Source organism: Aquarana catesbeiana, linkage group LG04 (genome assembly GCF_042186555.1).
Source record: "Aquarana catesbeiana isolate 2022-GZ linkage group LG04, ASM4218655v1, whole genome shotgun sequence".
Lineage (NCBI taxonomy): Eukaryota > Metazoa > Chordata > Amphibia > Anura > Ranidae > Aquarana > Aquarana catesbeiana.
Window position 1 is genome coordinate 314,385,831 of NC_133327.1, and position 22,482 is coordinate 314,408,312.

Genomic DNA, 22,482 nt, shown 5'->3' on the forward strand with positions numbered 1-22,482 from the left:
CTGTAAGAGAGAGGTTTACTGGATATTCCATCTCCATACGAGGCAGCCCACTGGCCTCAACTTTGAGTGGGATGTCTCACACTTCTATGAGTGACTTTCATACCCTTGTACACTGGTTGTTCTATACTTGTCATCATTGATATGTCAGCATTGTTGGTATATATATATTTTTTGTTTGAGATTTCCCTATCTTGGTATGTTCATGTATTTTGATTTTGATTTTTATGATGCTTCTTGATAGGGGGTCATGGTTGTCCGTTGTGTGCTAGCATATTCCATCTTAGTTCTGCTTGGCTCACCTTTTTTCTTTTCCTGCTATGTTCCCTCTATCCTTTCTTCTATTTCTCTTTCTTACTTATTTTTAGTGGTGAATAGAAAAATAGAGGAATTTTAGTAATCTAAACTTTGTCACTGCACGATTATATGGATATGAACTAATATTGAGGGGGGATTGTACCATCTTTTAGCAGATTAGATATCTTTGAGCTACACCAGTATTTATACACGGGGGATGGGTGTCTTGGTCTTTTCCCTCGTTGGTTATTTGTTGGTGCATGATATATTTTTTATTACATACAGTATTATTTTATATGTTATGTTTTTCTTTTTTAGGTTGCACCTGTGTCTCTTTTTTCTAAGTATGGGATTCTTTATGTCCTTTATTATTACATACATCTTTGATATGTGGAATCTCCAGGATGGAGAGTTTTTCCATCTGTTTAATGGTTAAACCTTGGATTTTAGATGTTCACAGGTGCTTCCCATTATATTACTCATGGCATATATGTCTTGTCTATTTGTTTAACTACTCAGGTGTTTATAATGTCTGTATGTAAATTCAGCACTCTAGCTATGACTAAGCACCGTGCCTGGTGAGAAACATGTCAGCAGCAGTGCAGTTAGTCTGTACCTACCTTTGATGCCTTGATTTTACTTTTCAATAAAGGTGAATATTTGGAGTGCGGCTATCCAGCCTTATATTTTTTTCCACAGTGCTCTGGACGGTGGTCTGAGGAGGCCTCTAATGCTGCACAGTGCTCTGGACAGTGGTCTTAGGAGGCCTGTAATGCTGCACAGTGCTCTGGATGGTGGTCTAAGGAGGCCTGTAATGCTGCACAGTGCTCTGGACAGTGGTCTGAGGAGACCTATAATGCTGCAGAGTGCTAAACGGTGGTTGTCTAAGGGATGGCCTGTAATACTCAGCGTCCTGGATGCCACTGCCAGTGGTCAGAGGAGGCCTGTTTAGCTGCACATAGCTGGATGGCGGTCTGAGGGATGGCCTGTAATCCACAGTGCCCTGGATGCCACTGGCAGTGGTCAGAGGAGGCCTGTAATACACAGTTGCACAGTGTGCTCTGGATGGACGGTGGTTTGAGGGGAGGCCTCAGGGCTGCTGTAATATTAATGTACCACAACTGTTATTACTATACACTCACAGTCTGCTCTGCTCTGGGTGCCTGTCGGCGTGGTCATCCCGTCAGGAGTCGGGACTCAGGAGGCCTGGCTGGCCTGTAATGCACAGTGCTGCTCTAACTCTAAGGTCTCTGGCAGTCGTCTTGTCAGGGTACACTTGCTTGCTGGGAGCCGATTGCGGAAGCAAGCGGAGCTCCGTGAAAACCGGAAATTAGTTCACAGGTAAACATTTTCATTCCGTTTTCTTTCGTTAACAAAAACAGATCTGATTTTCATCATTATTTTCGTCAGTGGATGAAAATGTGCTGTACTTTTCGTTTCGTTTTCGTCACTGTAAAAATGCAGCTGACGGAGTCTTTGACGAAAACGTTTTCATTGACTAAATTAACATTGCCATGAACCTTATTAACCAATGTATTTAAATGTTTAAAGGTCTGTGTTACCTGACTATTCTTGTTTCACTTTTGTAATAGCCTAGAGGACAACATATTGGCACATGAGCTTACCAAATCAGTCTTCATCATGGATGTTAGAACAGTGGCTGGTGAAGGCCCATCACTTTCTGGTTGCTCTGAAGGTATATCTGGATCTAATGAAATGAAATAAAGTGCCATAAACTCTTGTCCAACTGTATGCAACAGTTTGTGATATTGTAAAATTATCATTACAATAACATCTACGTAAATGAGCTGCAAGGTATGGAGTAATTAAACAATAAATATAGCAATAATTTAGCATAAATATACCAAAGCAAACTTAGAGATCTCAGTTTTGTGTAAATAATGCAGTGTTTAAACACTTACTACCTTTTTCAAATTACTCCAGGAATTTTCCACATTTGAATTTCACAGAGAAAACTTTTTTTGCTGGAACTTTTATTTATTTTGCAGATAAGGGAGACATGTATAAACATTGGCAGAGAGAGTCTTATATCAAATTTACCTAAAGCTATAAGAAGACACTGTAATTCAAGCCACCAACATCCACTATCCTGTCTGAACTAATAGTTTTGGATGAACTGACACTGAGAATGATGTAAAAAAAATGCACATCTGACTTTTATGAACATAAAACTGAAACAATGGGCAGTCCACTGTTTATTTTTGTTGCTTATATGTAGGAAATACAGTAAACAGTGGTCTGAGGAGACCTATAATGCTGCAGAGTGCTAAATGGTGGTTGTCTAAGGGATGGCCTGTAATACTCAGCGTCCTGGATGCCACTGCCAGTGGTCAGAGGAGGCCTGTTTAGCTGCACATAGCTGGATGGTGGTCTGAGGGATGGCCTGTAATCCACAGTGCCCTGGATGCCACTGGCAGTGGTCAGAGGAGGCCTGTAATACACAGTTGGCAGAGAGAGTCTTATATCAAATTTACTTAAAGCTATAAGAAGACACTGTAATTCAAGTCACCAACATCCACTATCCTGTCTGAACTAATAGTTTTGGATGAACTGACACTGAGAATGATGTAAAAAAAATGCACATCTGACTTTTATGAACATAAAACTGAAACATTGGGCAGTACACTGTTTATTTTTGTTGCTTATATGTAGGAAATACATTTAAACCAAATCTTGCAGCTGAGGTGGCCAGTCATTACCCTTTCTGAATAGGTCCTCAAGTCGTGTAAGCACTGCCATCATTTTCAAAAGAGATGTTTTCAGAACTAATACAGGCTAGTAATATACTGAGTGATGTTTACAGGCTATTCGCAGCACTTAGCTTGCTAGTAGAAACCTTTTTCAGTAATGATGTCCAATCTGCATTCCATAAGTAATGTATAATGACTCTCTACTGCCATATTGTAATCACACTTATTTTAAAATAACCTTTCGGGTATGTTGCAGAAGATGGACACACACACCTAGAAATTTCTTATAATTCTCAGAGAATAAAATTGATTGATTATGCAAATATAAATCTTTATTACCATATGTTCCATTGTACAGTATATGTGCAGCCGGGCAAATACATGTTTACATAAAACTCTAAATAAAATGACGAAATACAAAAATACATAGTTTTAGAACACAAAAGTACATGCTGAGTTAAAAAAAAAGTACGCACAGAAGCAACAAATTTAAAAAAGCTAAAGTGCTTCAAGTGCTTCTAAAGCCAAAACTTTTTTTTTTTTTAATTTTACAGTTTGAATAGAAAAGGATTACAACCCATGTCAGGTTTTTATTGCTGTTTTTATTGCTCTTTGTGTACCTGCCGGCAAGATTCATCCTTTCTATTTGTTATGGTGACCATTGTCCATGAGACAGAAAATAATTTTACAGCTGTTACCAGAACAGGAGGTGGGGGAAATCTTCACTCGGGGCACATGTTCTGAAGACAGCTCTCTAAGAGGGAAATTGTCTTAACTTTGTAGGCTTTCTCCTTATAGGACAGGAAGAACATGAACCATAAAGAGCAAAAAGTAAACTGGCAGGGGGTTAACCCTTCCCTACTCTATCCTATATTAAAAAATGTTTGGCTGTAGATATAATTAAATGCTCAACTTGTAACAGTAACAGAGAACTAGGGATGGGCGAACGGTTCGGCCCGAGCATAAGTTCGAGCCGAACTTTGGTTGCTCGGATGTTTTGCGAACACCGAACAATATGCGGTGTTCGGGGCAAATTCAAAAGCCGCCGGAACACCGTTAAAGTCTATGGGACACTAACATGAAAAATCAAAAGTGCTCATTTTAAAGGTTTATATGCAAATTATTGTCATAAAAAGTGTTTGGGGAGCTGGGTCCTGCCCCAAGGGACATGTATCAATGCAATTTTTTTTCGGGAGCAGTGATTTTTTTTAATGCTTAAAGTGAAACAAAAATAAAATATTCCTTTAAATATCGTGCCTGTCGAGTCTCGGCAATATAGATAAAACTCATTGAAAAAAAGGGCAAACCAGAAATTAAAAAAAAAATTGCGTGGGGGTCCCCCCAAAATCTATACCAGGCCCTTCAGGTCTGGAATGGAAATTAAGGGGAACCCTGCTGAAATTTAAAAAAAAATGGCGTAGGGGTCCCCCCAAAATCCATACCAGACCCTTCAGGTTACAGGAAAAGAGGGGGCGAGAGAACATCCCCCCTCCTGAACCATACCAGGCCACATGCCCTCAACATGGGGAGGGTGCTTTGGGGTAGCCCCCCAAAGTACCTTATCCCCATGTTGATGGGGACAAGGGCTTCATCTACACAACCCTTGTGGTTGTGGGGGTATGTGGGTGGGGGGCTTATTGGAATCTAGAAGCCCCTTTAACAAGGGGACCCCCCAGATCCCGGCCCCCCTATGTGAATTGGTAACTTATTGTACCCCTACCATTTCACAAAAAAGTGTCAAAAAAGGTAAAAAAGACAAGAGACAGCTTGGGATAAGTCCTTTATTAAAAAATAAAAAAAATAAAACTGTCCAGCGATGTAAATTCACGCTGCCCGATGGACTGAAAAAGAGAAAAAAAAGCCGCAACCGTTTCACCTCCATGGAAGGCTCCCGCTGACTGATGTGTCTTCTGGGTGACAATTCTTATATAGCTGAGTGCGGGGCCACCCAGTGATGTAAACGGGTGACCCCACCCCCTCTGACACCATGGGGAAGTCACGGGGAACCCCACAGGGAATGCATATTATTAATTACAACTCTATGCTAGTTTGTGCTTCTGTATCTGTTTTTATCCTAACCACTTACAGACCACCCACCGTACATATATTGCAGTAGGGCGGCCCGGCTGCACGAATCAATGTACCTGTATGTTGTTTCCTCTTCCTGGGTCCAGGGCACGTGCACTGCCAGAGACCCGCTTCCGCTGTGATTGGACACAGCCGGAGCCAATCAGCTCCGGCCACCCACGATCGTTTATAGGGGAGGCAGAATAGCGGTCTGCCTATGTAAACAAGGCAGGCCGTTGTTCTGTCACAGATGAAGAGAGAGATCTGTGATTCCTGCTAATCAGGAACACAGATGTCTCTCTTCCTCCAGTCAGTCCACCCCCCCCAGTTAGAAAGCATGCCCTAGGAGCACAATTAACTCTTTGATTGCCTCTGATGCTAACCTCTTCCCTGCCAGTGTCATTTATACAGTAACAGTGCATTTCTTTTAGCACTGATGACTGTATTGGTGTCACTGGTCTCCAAAAAGTGTCACTTAGTGCCAGATTTTGCCGGCCGCAATGTCACAGGCCCACTAAAAATTGCTGATCTCCGCCATTACTAGTAAAAATAAAAATGCCATAAAAATATCCCATAGTTTGTAGACACAATAACTTTTGCACAAACCAATCAATATACACTAGTTGGGATTTTTTTTTACCAAAAATATGTAGCAGAATACATATTGGCCTTAATTTATGAAGAAATTAGTTTTTTACATATTTTTATTGGATATGTTTTATAGCATAAAGTAAAAAATATTTATTTTTTTTCTTCAAAATTGACCTTTATTTTTTGTTTATAGAGCAAAAAATAATAACCGCAGAGGTGATCAAATACCACTAAAAGAAAGCTCTGTATGTGGGAAAAAAAGGACATCAATTTTGTTTTGGTACAGCGTTGCACGACCACACAATTGTCAGTCAAAGTAACACAGTGGCGTAATGCAAAAAATGGCCTGGTCATTAAGGGGGTAAAACCTTCCGGGGCTGAAGTGGTTAATAGTTTTTCTTTAGTTCCTGCTCATTCTCCATTTAGCTGTCAGCAACCTTTGTTGATAGCTTTTATTACTTTTGCTGGATATCTGGATTGCTATCCTTTTTTTGTCTCTCTGTGCAGTTACTTTTAATTAATATCAGTATCAGTATCTGATTCGTTCAGTTTCACTTAGTATCTTAGCACCACTGTCTTGTGTCACCGGAGCACCACATATTGCTAGTGTGTCTTTTTATTAAATACTTAATAATTATGACATTTCACTTAAAGTCTGGTGCTTGTGATGAGCAATCATATGAGGGAGTAATACTTTGGGGTCCACATCAAAATCATGAGGAAGATAATGACACAAAAATATAAAAAAGGTAAAAAAGGTGATCTACGTTCTTTACTATAAACTACTTTATTGATTTCTCTGGAAAGGTGTCAACTCTTCATTGTAGAGAATAGTTAAAGCTTTTCTCAACTGCATAATGCCGGGCCCCATGAATTATTAGTTCTACAGGCCCATACCCTGCTGCTATCTCTTGCTATGGTATACTTTGGAAAAAACACTGAAAAGGTATATAGATGCAATATTGTTACACTGCCAAATTGTATACCATTTTGTTTCCTATTTTTTAATTTTCAACTCAATAAAAACACTCAGTTGTAGAGTGAATGGAATCCATGAATTTGTTTTCCATATTTAGATTTCACTTTATTTTTAATTATTTTTTTGTGTTATATGTTTTTTCCTGTGCAATTTGGAATTAGTGGAATAAGTACACCATTTAAAAATATATAAAAGTAACATACACAAGTAATACAAGCCTTGTCGTTTTTTTTTTTAGCTATCTATGCCTTTGTGCAAGTTTTCCAAGTTTGTTGCTTTTGATTGATTGTGCCCATTTTATTCACAGCTTTTGTTAATTCATTCACAGGTTTCAAAAGCCACCTTGCTGTTTTCCTCATTTGACAGCTTGTAGGTTGCAGCTTTATAAATACATGAAAAAACTGTCAGCACAGCATCTCAGAAAATCTGCAAAGCAAGAAGCTACAAACATGAATCACTATGCATCTTTGTCATGACTTGCATGTGTTATTAATATGAGTGTAATCTATGTTTGATAAGTGACTGATTAGATGTGAAATTAAGCCAGTTCTTGGTATGAAATTATTTAAACCATCACCCTGATTAAGGGCCTGTGTTGACCAGATTTGTTGATGACGGAACCGTTTCTGTCCCCATATAGGTTTATGAAAGTGAAAAGGTAGCTTGAAGCAGGTCCAGTTCAGGCAAGAAATGAGGAGGTAAATTGCACATGCCAGTGAATTATAAATGATCTCAGAAATGTCTCAAACTCATGTAAAAAACAAGCTGCATTTACCCATGGAGACATGCCCAAAGTCTGTAAACAGGCCCTTATGCTGGACATTTCTTTAATAATGCTGGTGTTGTTGTAGGTTGTACTGACAGTTCCACTGATTTACCGTGTAGAGAAGAACGATATTTCAAAAAGAACAGCCTTGCTCTGCACAACACATTCACATGCAAAAATAGTGGCTTCTAATAATCACTAAAGGTTATAAATAACATAAAGATCATGAAAGCTGGCTCCTCTCTTTGACAAAATTGTACAGTATCACATATAAAGAAAAGAAAATAGATTTTTGTTTGTTTTAAAGAAATCATTATATTTACTAAAAGCAGGACTAACTCGTACTCTATTTACTCACCATCTGAAAATAAGAGTGTTTGGAGGTCTACAGCCAGAGATCGATCATCTTGTAGCGCCATAGCAACCATCTGCTTCAGTTCCATCACAGTATATGACATTTCTTTTGCCTCTTCATTGTTACCATTTTCAACTTTGTTAGATGTGATAGTAGGTGTCTCATCAATTTTATTTTTAGATTCGGGGCTGGCACTTTCAAAGACCACAGCATAACGCACCACAATACTATCAGATCTGCAGCACGAAAAAGCGAGTATATTAAGTATATTGAGTTTGCCGTACATTGAATTGTCCTTATCTTACTTTTCCAAATGTTCTATTGTAGCCGGAAAAATTCTAAGTAAACTAAAATGCAGACACTATTTAGTTTAAAAAGGAAATATGGTCAATGTAATCTCGTATTATTCCAGAAAGAATAACATGGCTGTAATTTTTATCAGCTATTCAATGTAAGATGCGGCTTTCTGGTTATTTTATTAAATCTTGGATATTTTTCCAGCTAGTAGAGGTCATCTGGGTACACATAATTTGTTTATGTAAGAAAACTGTGGAATAAATACATTTTATATAATTTGGTAATACATACCATCTGTTTACAGCATTACAGAGTTGTAAAACTATAATTTGTTCCTGTTTTAACACAAGAAGAGTAAAGCTAGACACTTTCAGTTTTATTTAAAAAAAAAACAAATTCTCATTTTTAAAAATGTTCTGCATTATTTTTAATTGTTAACTTTGAGGCTGGGTTCACACTATTGCAGGTTCCCCGCATCCAATTCACAATAGCAGGAGATTTAGACCGGCTCTCTATGGAGCTGGTTCACACATCGCCGCTGCGGCTCCGGTGCGAATATGCACAGGAGCCCTGTGCGTCTTTTGGTCCATTTCAGGCCAAAATTTCAGGCTTAAATTGGACCTGAAACAGTGAACGGGGACGCACCGGACCGCTTCTGTGAGCCACATGCGAAGATAGTGTGAAGCCAGCCTAAAGCAATACTCTCAATTAAACAACGTGTTTAAAAAAAAACCAAAAATTCAAGGAACATGAAAAGAAGCACATACATATCTATTTCTCCTCAGTGATTCCTCCTGATGACCCTCATGTAACCACAATAGTGGTATAAGGGTTCAGGGAGAGTACCAGAAGATGCAGAAGATTGACACTCCTGGAACTGTCCATTTCCAAAGAAATGCCAAACAGGGATTTTTTGCATCAGAGCAGTGTTTAGCTGTGTGGGCAGCAAGAGAGGCAAGTATTCCCTTGCTTCTTTGCAGGTACTTCTTTTTTTTAACAAGTTTGTTTAAGCTGCAGAGTCGCTTTAAGGGCAATAAGCATAGTGACCAAATAAAATTCATAACATAAGGGTCTAACTTTACTAGCGTGCATTCCGACTGATTGCTGCAGTTGCTAAAACATTATTTTTAAATAATTGCATTCCACTGAAGTTCACACAATACAGTATCTCACAAAAGTGAGTACACCCCTCACATTTTTGTAAATACTTTATTATATCTTTTCATGTGACAACACTCAAGAAATTACACTTTGCCACAATGTAAAGTATTCAGTGTACAGCTTGTATAACAGTGTAAATTTGCTGTCCCCTCAAAAATAAATCAACACACAGCCATTAATGTCTAAACCGCTGACAACAAAATGAAAATGTCTAAATTGGGCCCAAGTAGCCATTTTCCCTCCCTGTTGTCATGTGACTTGTTAGTATTACAAGGTCTCAGGTGTGAATGGGAGCAGGTGTGTTAAATTTGGTGTTATCGTTCTCACTCGCTTATACTGGTCACTGTAAGTTCAACATGGCACCTTATGGCAAATAACTCTCTGAGGATCTGAAAAAAGAATTGTTGCTCTACACAAAGTTTTCCTAGGCTATAACAAGATTGCCAAGACCCTGAAACTGAGCTGCAGCACGGTGGCCAAGACCATTCAGCGGTTTAACAGAACAGGTTCCACTCAGAACAGCCTCGCCATGGTCGACCAAAGAAGTTGAGTGCATGTGCTCAGCGTCATATCCAGAGGTTGTCTTTGGGAAATAGATGTATGAGTGCTGCCAGTATTGCTGCAGCGTTGAAGGGGTGGGTGGTCAGCCTGTCAGTGCTCAGACCATACGCCGCACACTGCATCAAATTGGTCTGCATGGTTGTCGTCCCAGAAGGAAGCCTCTTCTAAAGATGATGCACAAGAAAGCACACAAACAGTTTGCTGGAGACAAGCAGACTAAGGACATGGATTACTGGAACCATGTTCTGTGGTCTGATAAGACCAAGATAAACTTATTTGGTTCAGATAGCGTCAAGCATGTGTGGGGCAACCAGGTGAGGAGTACAAAGACAAGTGTGGCTTGCCTACAGTCAAGCATGGTGGTGGGAGTGTCATGGTCTGGGGCTGCATGAGTGCTGCCGGCACTGGGGAGCTACAGTTCATTGAGGGAACCATGAATGCCAACATGTACTGTGACATACTGAAGGAGAGCATGATCCCGTCCCTTTGGAGACTGGGCTGCAGCACAGTATTTCAACATAACGACCCCAAACACACCTCCAAGATGACCACTGCCTTGTTAAAGAAGATGAGGGTAAAGGTGATGGACTGGCCAAGCATGTCTCCAGACCTAAACCCTATTGAGCATTTGTGGGGCTTCCTCAAATGGAGGGTGGAGGAGCGCAAGGTCTCTAATATCCACCAGCTCCGTGATGTTTTCATGGAGGAATGTAAGAGGATTCCAGTGGCAACCTGTGAAGCTCTGGTGAACTCCATGCCCAAGAGGGTTAAGGCAGTGCTGGAAAATAATGGTGGTCACACAAAATAGTGACATTTTGGGCTCAATTTGGACATTTTCACTTAGGGGTGTACTCACTTTTCTTGCCAGCGGTTTAAACATTAATGGTTGTGAGTTGAGTTATTTTGAGGGGACAGCAAATTTACACTGTTATACAAGCTATACGCTCACTACTTTACATTGTAGCAAAGTATCATTTCTTCAGGGTTGTCACATGAAAAGATATAATAAAATATTTACAAAAATGTGAGGAGTGTACTCACTTTTGTGAGATACTGTACATGTTACCTTAGTTACATTCTAATGGATCAAAAGAATAGTTTTAAAATTGATTTTTTTTTTACTAATATTTAAAGCTGAACACCAGGAAATCAGCTGAATATACAGATCAGATACATTTTTGGGCTCATTTATACTGGCTTCGACTTAAACACACATTAAAGCGCCTACCACTTCAACATGCTTTTTTAATGTCTTTTTGATGCTTCTGCAATGCTTCCATGGTGCTTCGATGATGCTTTGGTGATGCTTTTGTGAAGCTTTAATGAAGCTTGGCAGAAGCCCTCGGTGTTGCTTTCTCATACCTGCAATACTTCCAAAACAAAGCAAAGCTAAAGCTGAATAAAAGCCTCCCAAAAGCTGCAAGTGCTGTAAGAAAGCTTTGTTATAGACTTCTATGGAGGCTTTGGAGACGCTTTGAAGCACCACTAAAATGACATGGGTTATAATTTTTGAAGCAAAGCAAACACAATGTGTAAACAGAACTACATTTTATGTAGTGACAGGGGCATTGATTGGCATTCAGAGTGCTTCAAAAAAGCGTGTCCAATGCCATGTTTTGAAGCAAGCCTAAAGAAGCCCTTATGGAATTTGCTTTAGCTGCCAACTGATTTGTTATTCTGTGCAGCCTCTTATATGATCTAGACACCTATGCCAGAAAGCAGTACAGCTTGTTACAGAGTACTAGTCAAAATACACACCAGCTTGCTGACTAGACAGTGAAAGACCATTGGTAGCCTTTCAGCACATGTACACTGCATCAGAGCCCAATTGGTTGCTATTTCTCCCCCTGCCAGTCTGAGTCCTGCTGTGCAGAGGATGACAGGAGGCCAATATCAAGACAGATTCAGGTACTTACTGTAGCAGCATGTAAAAATACATATTAGGTAATTATTTTAATGGAAACAAAACTGCATTTCGTATATCTGGTATTCCTGGAGTTCAGGTTTAAGAATTTCATTTGAAAGTAAACATAGAAATTTAATTACCCATCTTTTTTCTTCTTCTGCCTTGATTTTGCAGCATGAAAAAAAAAACAACCTTAATCACATGTAATAGCTCACTGCTTTAATTGCTGTGCTTACATTCTGCATTATACTGTCAGTTATCAATGTCTTGCTTAAGACACACCCACATTATTAAAATCAAAGCTCTGCATTTTCTTCATTGTTTATGTGAGGCTGATTGCATCTAACATATCTATTTCACTGTTGTGGCTATCGCATCAGACTGAAAAAACAATAGCAGCTAAAATTTTAACAATTTAAATCGAAGGACTATATTTATGAAGCTGAGGGGAAGTAATTTCTCTTTGTCTGACTACTGAAGTGCACAGAACTTTTGTACTTTTTTGGACTATTTAGAAAATTATGAATTGCAAACCAATGAGGTTATATTATTAAAGTCACATAGACTGTTCACTTAGCAAAATAATGTTCACAGAGCTTAGTTAATAAAATTAAGCTGTTTTTACTTTAAGCAACTAAAAAAACATTCTGTTTTCATTTTATATTTCACTTATTTCATATTGTGTATTCATTGTGTATTCAAAGTGAACTTACAATTATTTTATATGCAATAGTTCATATTACAGTTTTCTAAGTTACCAATAACTTGGTTATGTGAACAGCCCCTACTTGTTTACTAAATCGATCTCATTTCATTAAATAATCAGCAAATGCAGACTGAGTGGAAAAATAAACAATGGTATAAAGAATGCTTATCTAATGCCTCTTTTTTAAATTAAGTTTTACCTTAGATGAAATCTTTAAATACAGAATTGCTTTCCACATGATTGGATAACTGAATTGAATATTCACACAGTTCATTGTGTGAATATTCTCAACTCCTTTAGTTAATCAACCATGATAAATGAAATGATTTTCAATTTAGGCCCAAGCCGTTTCTATTTTTTTTTTTACATATGTGCTTTACTTTATTAAAACTGAACAGGATTCACCCACAATGTCAACTATGAAAGTAATACTCTTTTCCTGTGTGCTGTGGGTCTAGAATTTCACCACTGGGGATTAATAAACGGGACCTCACTGCATTATGGGATGGAATGTTTTTCAGTCCCCTGTTACTCATTATTATACTAAGTATCATACCCATAATATAAAGTACATCTTGTAAAAATAAAGAGACAGCATGCCAGTGAGAGAAAAGCTTTATATTACTTGCCAGTTGTGGGGATGCAATTATAAGATATTTTGTTCTGAACAATCCTAAACAAATTAAAATGTTCGGGGAAAAAAAACACACATAATCATAATGCATATAGGCTACATTCTATTGATATGTTCCTTTGATAGTCTGTGACTGCTCAACTAAACTGGACAATATACCAAAACCCATATTTAACTTCTTTTCCTGGTCAGAAAATTAATATAGATAATAAAAACATTTCTGGCTGAATGCAGTAAACAGCAACTTTAGAACCTCCAAATAGACAAGAAATAAAATTCTATTACAAAGATACTAATTTCCAAAAGTTCTCTCGGTACAGTGGGGACATGTATAAAAGTAATACGGGCTTATGAAAACTATTTAGACTCTACAGAGTTGATTTACTAAAGGTAAATAGGGTTCTACTTTGTAACGGGATGAAAAGGAACGAGATGGAGCTCTGCTAACTTATCCAATCATGTGCAAGCAAAATGATTTTTTTTTGAGTATGCCTTGCAAAGTGAAACTTCACCGTATTCACTAAGCTCTGTAGCTAATTCCCTTGCAAGGGACGCAGCCTAATTGCCTTTAGTAAATCAACTCTCATATTTCTTTTTTCCTGTTGCACATTAGAGAATCAGAAAAACAACCCAAGAACCTACTTTATTGATCAAACAACTCTATTACACACACACACACACACACAAACACGCATATTGATTCTTAACCACTAACAGCTTATAAGGAAATATACGGAAATTTATGTTGAAATCCAGAGGTTACATTCTGTTCATATGTTCCTTTGATAATCTGTGACTGCTCAACTAAACTGGACAATATACCAAAACACATATTCAACTTCTTTTCCTGGTCAGAAATAAATGAATAGAGATAATAAAAGCATTTCTGTCTGAATGCAGTAAACAGCAACTTTAGAATCTCCAAATAAACAAGAAATAAAATTCTATTACAAAGATACTGATTTCCAAAAAGGCGCTTGGTACAGTGGGGAAATGTATAAAAGTAATACAGGCTTATGAAAACTAATCAGACTCTACAGAATTGATTTACTAAAGGTAAATAGGGTTTTCCCTTTGCAAGGAAAGTTCTACTTTGCAAAGGGATGAAAAGGAACGAGATGGAGCTCTGCTAACTGCCATTATCCAATCATGTGTAAGCAAAATGATTTTTTTTCCTTGCATGTGATTGGGTATGCTTTGCAAAGTGAAACTTCACCGTATTCACTAAGCTCTGTAGCTAATTCCCTTGCAAGGGGTGCAGCCTAATTGCCTTTAGGAAATTAACTTCCATATTTCTTTTTTCCTGTTGCACATTAAACAATCTGAAAAACAAACCAAGAACCTACTTTATGGATCAAACAACTTTATTACACACGCCCATACAGACACACATATTGATTCTTAACCGCTAACAGCTTATAAGAAAATATACAGAAATTTGTGTTGAAATCCAGAGGCCAACCAACTCATACATTTTCATTTTTGGCAGCCATAGGGGCTTCCCTACAGTAATGGTTATTAACAAATACACGATTCAATATTAAAGCTACCATATGAATGGATTAAACAGTAAACTAGAGACCAAAGGCACAGCTTCTCTGAAAGGTATCTGCAAATGTAGTGTTCAATGATTCCACATAAAATTGATTGATGGACATATAGATATGGCTGACATAGCCTGTGGTACCTGCCAATTAAGTTTCCCTGAGGTATCCAGTGACTCACACTGAGTGGTCCACACAGCTAAGGGTATAACAGCCATATGAAAATGACACTTGCCAATATGTGTCCCACATGAAAAGCCTGGCACTGGGGCGCAACAGACATACCTATTGGGTAACCGCCTATGAATGTCCTTCTTATGTTTAACAGACCATCATAGAGAAGCAGAAAAGAATCATCACAGTACCAATGCTGTCTGGGTTTACCCTCAACTTGTGCACTAGATGCATATATAAAGGAAACCTGAAGACTCCATCTGGTCATAGTGTACCATTCTAAGTGGACATTGGCAGTCATACACTACTCCAGCAATAGTCTAAACCCATGTCTCTTTAACTGTGTGTAACTGTAAAATCATAGAATACTCATGGTTAATCATAGATGCATGTGTCCATACCCTCGGGAACACCCCTTTACAATAGCATGGTGTCATAAATCACTGGCATTATAATCATGAAGATACTCATAAAACCTAGAACTGGTCACAAGCTCTTGATTATCAAAAAGGCAGATGACCCATAATGTCCAAAGTGTATTCTAAACTAATAACTATCAATAAAGCAGCACCATAAACATTAAGTCCTCATGCAAATGAATCAAATTACACTGTGAGAAAAAGTTATTTCAAAATTATATTTCAATATGTTTCTCCATGACCCTTGAATGTATATCCATAAAGCATCAATCACCCATTAATTTTAGAAATACAATCCTGCAAAGATTCAAAATCTTTTTTCTAAATAAACAAAATATCATCTATATATATCTATATATCCCTTATAAAAATCACATCCAATTCCCACCAATTCCCACCTAACCATGAACAGATTAGCTAGGCTGAGGGAAATTGGCCCCCATTGTTATACCCCTTATTTGCAATTAAAAACTTCTATTGAACCAACAATAGTTAGGAGACATAGCAAGATTAGGGAGTTTCAGAATACACTGTCTCTGGATTATTGGGCCCTCTTCTACTAAATTTAAATAGTATTCCACTGCTTTCATGTCATCTATTTGTTATGTTGGTATAAAGCGATGCAACATCTACAGTTATTAGAAAAAATCTTCATCACTAACAATATCTGCAAGCTCCTTCAACATTTATTTGGTGTATTAAGATTTACTGATGTCAAAACTAACAGAGGCTGAAGAAAACTATTTAAATTTAGTAGAAGAGGGCCCAATAATCCAGAGGCAGTGTATACACTGCCTCTGGATTATTGGGCCCTCTGGATTATTGGGCCCTCTGGATTATTGGGCCCTCTTCTACTAAATTTAAATAGTATTCCACTGCAGTGTATACACTGCCTCTGGATTATTGGGCCCTCTTCTACTAAATTTAAATAGTATTCCACTGCTTTCATGTCATCTATTTGTTATGTTGGTATAAAGCGATGCAACATCTACAGTTATTAGAAAAAATCTTCATCACTAACAATATCTGCAAGCTCCTTCAACACTTATTTGGTGTATTAAGATTTACTGATGTCAAAACTAACAGAGGCTGAAGAAAACGGTCAATGTGCTCCCCAGCTCTTATTAAAGCAATGCTCTCAAACGCGTAGAGCTGCCATGCGCTTCGTTACCAACCAACACTTCCTGATATCAAGTCTACCCTTTATACCCCCTCTTTCAGGATCAATGAGGTCATAGGCCTTGCAAGTATTAACATTTATTACCAGTTTGTGTTCCTAATTTTCTTGGTGAACCCTGGAAGTTTATTGCTTGCTATACAATGTGATAATGAACTCATAACATTTTATGTTTTGTACCATTATGCTACTGTTGTCATGTATTGTATACTTTATATTTGCTATATTTGACTGTACCCCATGGCAATCAATAAAACCCTTCAAATAGTTCCACCAATTTATTTTATTGCTATTACAGGCTTCATTTAAAGTCCCACCCCTTTGTTCTCCTCCAGGCTCGATTTCTGGATGAGTTTGCTGTGGAAAAGTCAGCTAGAAGTGGGAGCTGGTACCTGTCAAAACTAGATACTCGCCCCCCTGATAGGCAGCGAAAGAGGGGAGGAGGCAAATAAGCAGAGCTTCCCCTTTTGGGGTGAACTCTGCTTTAATAAGGATTCTATCCCACTAATTATGGGTCTCCTTGGTGGATTTTTTGGGTCCTTATATGCTTTAGGGAGATAATATACAATAGGGATACTAGGAGATGCTGGAATAAAATATTGTTTCTCTTTTTGCTAAGAATTCCCTTTGCATAATCTTCCACAACAAATTGTTTTAGCTCTCTTTTAAAAACCAAAGTAGGATTTTTCACCAAAAGCTTATGAGTATCTGCGCCATTCAAAATATTATACATGTCCTTCACATAATTGTCCTTATCTAACAGGACAGTGCCACACCCTTTTTCAGCAGTGCTATCATTTTTTATCTAATAAGCTTTTTATACCTAAAAAGGATTTCCTATCCTTATAGCCTTTCTTTATCCAAAGGGACTCCACAGCTTGAATAACAAAATCTTTAAATACAGATTTATAAGAGCTCAAACCACTTGGCGAATTAAATAGTGATGCATTCCTTAAATTGGTATGTATGAACCTTGAATTACTGGAATTTCTAGATATAGGGTTCTGCAAAGAATATTTCTTTAAAGAGATTTGTGCTGTAAATTTTGGTATGTCAAATAATGTTTAAAATGTATTGAGGCTTATTTTTTTACCCTTGACAAAGGTTTCCGGGCCCTCAGGATTCACATTAACTGAACTCAAACGAAAAATATCTGTTCCTTTCTTTACCTCTTTTCTCTTTTCTGCTTTTTTTGGCCCTCTTTCCTCCTATTTTTCCTCTCCTGTGTTTATACCCCTTTTCCTGAAGCATTTTCCCCCTAAAAAAAAGGTTACTAGAGGTCTGATGATAAATCTTACCCTGTGTAGAATTTTCAGATCTTGAAAAACTTTGCCCTTCTGCATTGTATCTCACCCCCAATTCCAAATCTATACTGGGGTCAGTGTAATATGATTTATTTGCACAATTACTTATTGTTTATGGCGCTGCATTATTAATAAGTTATAAGCTTTGCAAGTTTTGTATGCCAAAATTAATGTTAGCTGCCTATACACCAAAATATCTTTCTAGCGCTGACTTCCTATTATTATTTAATTACTTTATTTTATTATAAGCTATGCCCACCTGAAATATATTGTTGGTATGCAACTGAAATTAGGCATAGTGAGCATAGAGAACATCAGGATATCGGCATTGCCTTCCTCTGATGCAGCCTATCAGGACCGATGAAATCAGTCAGATTGAGGACTAATTTCTTTTTATCCCTAAATGAATTATCTACTATTCATAACCCAAATAGGACTGTACTACCAACACACCCTTATGGAACTTTGGGACACTGAATCTTCACCTTTGATTGTTACAGCTACAGTATTGTAGAGCCTCTTTGGGTCTTCCAGTTTTGGCATAAATTTTATTTTGATTGCAAAAGCATTCTGTCATTTGTTTCATACAGGGAAGGTCTGGACATTTGATAAGTATCCTGGTATTCTCGTTGCTCACTATACCTGATTTTAGTTGCATAACAATGCATTTTGGATGGGCTTAGTTTGGAATTATTTATAAAGAATGCAAAAAGAAATGTAAGGGTGCAATTAGGACAGCTAAGATAGAACACAAAAGACACATAGCAGAGGAGAGCAAAAACAATTCCAAGAAATTCTTTAAGTATGTAAACAGTAAAAAAGGGAGGACAGACCATATTGGCCCCATAAAGAATGAGGAAGGACATCTGGTTACAAAGGATAGGGAGATGGTGAAGGTATTGAATTTATTCTTCTCCTCAGTCTTCACGAGGGAATTGGGGGGCTTCAGTAACCAAAACTGCAGCGTTTATCCTAATGACACATCACAGGAAGCACCTCCATGATTAACAGAGGACAGAATTAAAATTAGACTTGGGAAACTAAACATGAATAAATCACCGGGAACGGAGAACTCAGTCAAGTGATTGCCAGACCATTGTTCCTAATTTTTACTGACAGTCTACTGACTGCAATGGTACCGGCTGATTGGAGAAAAGCCAATGTAGCACCAATATTTAAAAAGGAAGGATGTACTAGAAATGGAGCGAGTACAAAGAAGGGCAACAAAGCTTATAAAGGGTCTGGAGGGTGTTAGTTGTGAGGAAAGGTTGCAAGTACTGAACTTATTCTCTCTGGAGAAGAGATACTTGAGAGGGGAAATTATTTCAATTTACAAATACCGAACTGGTGACCCCACAATAGGGATAAAACGTTTTGTGGAAGGGAGTTTAACAAGACTTGTGGCCACTCATTAAAATGAGAAGAAAAGAGGTTTGACCTTAAACTACATAGAGGGTTCTTTACTGTGAGAGCGGCAAGGAGGTGGAATTCCCTTCCACAGGCAGTGGTATAAGCAGGGAGCATCAATAGTTTCAAAAAACTATTAGATAAGCACCTGAACGACCACAATATCCAGGCATATACAATGTAATACTAACATACAATCACACACAGGTTGGACTTGGACTTGATGTGTCTTTTTTCAACCTCACCTACTATGTAATCTGTGTTTCCAGGGCAGATCATATACGCTAAATGCATGTAAACACATGTACATTTAAAGACATGTGTGAAGCAAGACAATATCCCAATTTAAATTATTGCTTTAAAAAGAGTGTCAAATTCTATGGCTAACTTTGCAAAGTGAATATACAGTATACATTAAACATATTTTAAAAGCGAAATGGGATTTATTCAGTAGAATCACAGCAGGGTAAGATCAACACATATTGATCCCACATAAAAGGTGAAACCATGACATGGAAATGCTAAGTTTTCTGTGTACTTATTGAAACATGATTTCTATAACACTATTATACAATTACTATTGCTGTGATGTACAGTTATTATGTCAAATAGATATACAAATGCAAGTAAAGTATGCAATACACACATATGGGGTCATTTACTATAGAGCTACGGTGCTAGTTAGCACTAATTGCCACGAATTAGCGCTAATTCGCGCTAAAACGGTATAGCGCTGGTGAGAAAATACTCCCAAAATCGAATTTACTATAGTTCCCTGAAACTAAATAGTGCCCAAACCCTTACTCTGCTAAAACCTGGAGTAGTGCACATGGAATTAATTTTTAGAGCATGATATAATTTCCTAAATGGTAGTGAAATATGCGGTATATTATTTAAAGATAATCTGCTTTTAAACTGTGTGAAAAAGTGATTTCTACACTGAAATATCTTTAAAAGTCTGAGAAGTGAAAAATTCCCCGTTTTGGACAACTAGGTGCCAACACAACTGAGCATGCTCAGACCTGAAAATAATGCCGCATACACACGACCAGACTTTATGGCATACTTGGTTCGGCGGACCGGAGTCCGTTGGACAATTCGATCGTGTGTGGGCTCCAGCGGACTTTTTTTCCCCAAAAGTTTGACGGACCTAGAAATGAAACATGTTTCAAATGTTTTCGACGGACTCAAGTCCGGTCGAAAAGTCTGCTCGTCTGTATGCTAGTCCAACGGACAAAAACAGGCGCTAGGGCAGCTATTGGCTACTGGCTATGAACTTCCTTGTTTTATTCCGGTCGTACGTCATCACGTACGAATCTGTCGGCCTTTGGTTGATCGTGTGTAGGCAAGTCCGTTCATTCGGAAAGTCCGTTGTAAAGTCCGTCGAGAAGTCCGCAGGACAAAGTCTGCCGTAAAGTCCGCTCATGTGTACATGGCATAACTCTCATTTTAACTCAAGTGTCTTTTTTAGCCAGCGCTATAGTAAATACCAAAATGAGAGCTAATTAGAGAGCATTTTTTTAAGTGAAAAACTGCTCTATTCTAGTCCAAATCAAGTATTAGCCATTGATTATAATGGAACAATTCTAACTTTCACAAAAAAACTTTTAATGTTGAGATGAAATGTATCTTTATGTGAAATAAATTTTCCTTTGCAACATTGTTGCTTCTACTTAAAATATTTTGATTTTAAGAATGCTAAAATGTGGAATGTTTTGATGTTTTGGTAATATATATTTTTCTTTGTCACTTTCACTTGTTACTCTCAATCTAACAACAATCTTTACCCCAAACTCACACAGGTGTCTTTATAATCCACAAACAATACCATTGCTGATGCAAATTTAAAATGAATCACAATTTTTTGTGCTTTTTATTATTTCCAAATATTCATAATTTGAGCCCAAAAAATGTGATATGTGTACCAACATCAGAAAGCAAAATGTAATTCCCAAAAATTTGAGGGTAATATTCTACTTTCACCCAGGGGCGTCGCTAGGTGGCAAAAAGACCAAGACCAGGGGCTTCAGCCCGAAGTCAGAGCCCGGCACCGGGGGGGGGGGCGGAGGGATGATAGGGCGGCGGGCGGTGGGGTTGTATAAAGGGGGGGTGTTACCTACCTGACACGCACTGACCTACCTGACCCACACTGACCTACCTGGCTGACATACACTGACCTACCTGACACGCACTGACTGCTGATCTAATGGGTCACCAGCAGTCAGCACCCCCTCTACATTAGCTCAGAGTCCCCTTACATCAGCACCCACCTTAGAGATTTCTATTAGATTAGTGACCCCTCCCCCAACAGTGTCCCCTGCCCTAAAGACCCCCATTAGACTGCCTTACTGAGAGCCATTTAGAGTCAGGAAGTGTGGAAGCCGGAGTTTGGGGGCGGAGCGAAGCTGCTCTTCTGTAGTGCCATTTTCCTTCCATTGTCGGCAAGACACATTTGAACTGGTACACTCACTCACAGGGCCACTGTTGGGAATCATGGGGCCTCCACCCCCTGAGGGGGGGAAAGAGGTGGGGGGAGGGAGGTGAAAAAGGGGAGGTGAGAGAGGAGGAGGTAAGGGGGGTGAGTGAAAGGGGGAGGAGGCAGGAGAGAGAGGGGGTGGCTGACACAGAGGCAGGGGGGTGCTGACAGAAAGGGGGGGTGCTGCAGAGGGGGAGTGTTGACAGAGGGGGGGTGCACTGCTGACAGAGAGGGGGTGCTGACAGAGGGGGTGGGCTGACAGAGGGGGGTGTTGACAGGGGGGGTGCACTGCTGACAGAGAGGGGGTGCTGACAGAGGGGGTGGGCTGACATGGGGGGGTGCTGACAGAGAGGGGGGTGCTGACAGAGAGGGTGTGGGCTGACAGAGAGGGTGTGAGCTGACGGAGGGGGGTGCTGAGAGAGAGGGGGGGTGCTGAGAGAGAGGAGGGCACTGATAGAGAGGGTGTGAGCTGATGGAGGGGGGTGCTGAGAGAGAGGGGGGACGCTGAGAGAGAGGGGGGATGCTGAGAGAGAGGGGGGACGCTGAGAGAGAGGGTGTGGGCTGACAGAGAGGGTGTGGGCTGACAGAGAGGGTGTGGGCTGACAGAGAGGGGGGTGCTGACAGGGGGAGTGGGCTGACAGAGAGGGGGATGCTGACAGAGAGGGGGTGGTGCTGACAGAGGGGGGGTGGTGCTGACAGAGGGGTGGTGCTGACGGGGGGGTGCTGACAGAGGGGGGGTGCTGACAGAGAGGGGGGTGCTGACCGAGAGGGATGGGCTGACAGAGAGGGTGTGGGCTAACAGAGAGGGTGTGGGCTGACAGAGAGGGTGTGAGCTGATGGGGGGGTGCTGAGAGAGAGGGGGGTGCTGAGAGAGGGGGGAAGCTGAGAGAGAGGGGGGATGCTGAGAGAGAGGGGGGCGCTGAGAGAGAGGGTGTGGGCTGACAGAGAGGGTG

General features: G+C 39.4%; 1 protein-coding gene across 2 annotated transcripts in view; it reads right to left on the reverse strand.

The window, feature by feature from the left end:
- The window catches only part of IMPG1 (interphotoreceptor matrix proteoglycan 1), a 439,262-nt gene that overhangs the window by 218,601 nt on the left and 198,179 nt on the right, over window positions 1–22,482 (reverse strand). For both annotated transcript variants that reach the window (XM_073626835.1, XM_073626834.1), the window contains exons 9-11: window positions 11,829–11,849; window positions 7,767–7,999; window positions 1,920–2,002 (exon numbers count right to left, since the gene is read on the reverse strand). In XM_073626835.1, the coding sequence (XP_073482936.1) occupies window positions 1,920–2,002; window positions 7,767–7,999; window positions 11,829–11,849 (337 nt within the window). The remainder of the gene's footprint in view (window positions 1–1,919; window positions 2,003–7,766; window positions 8,000–11,828; window positions 11,850–22,482) is intronic.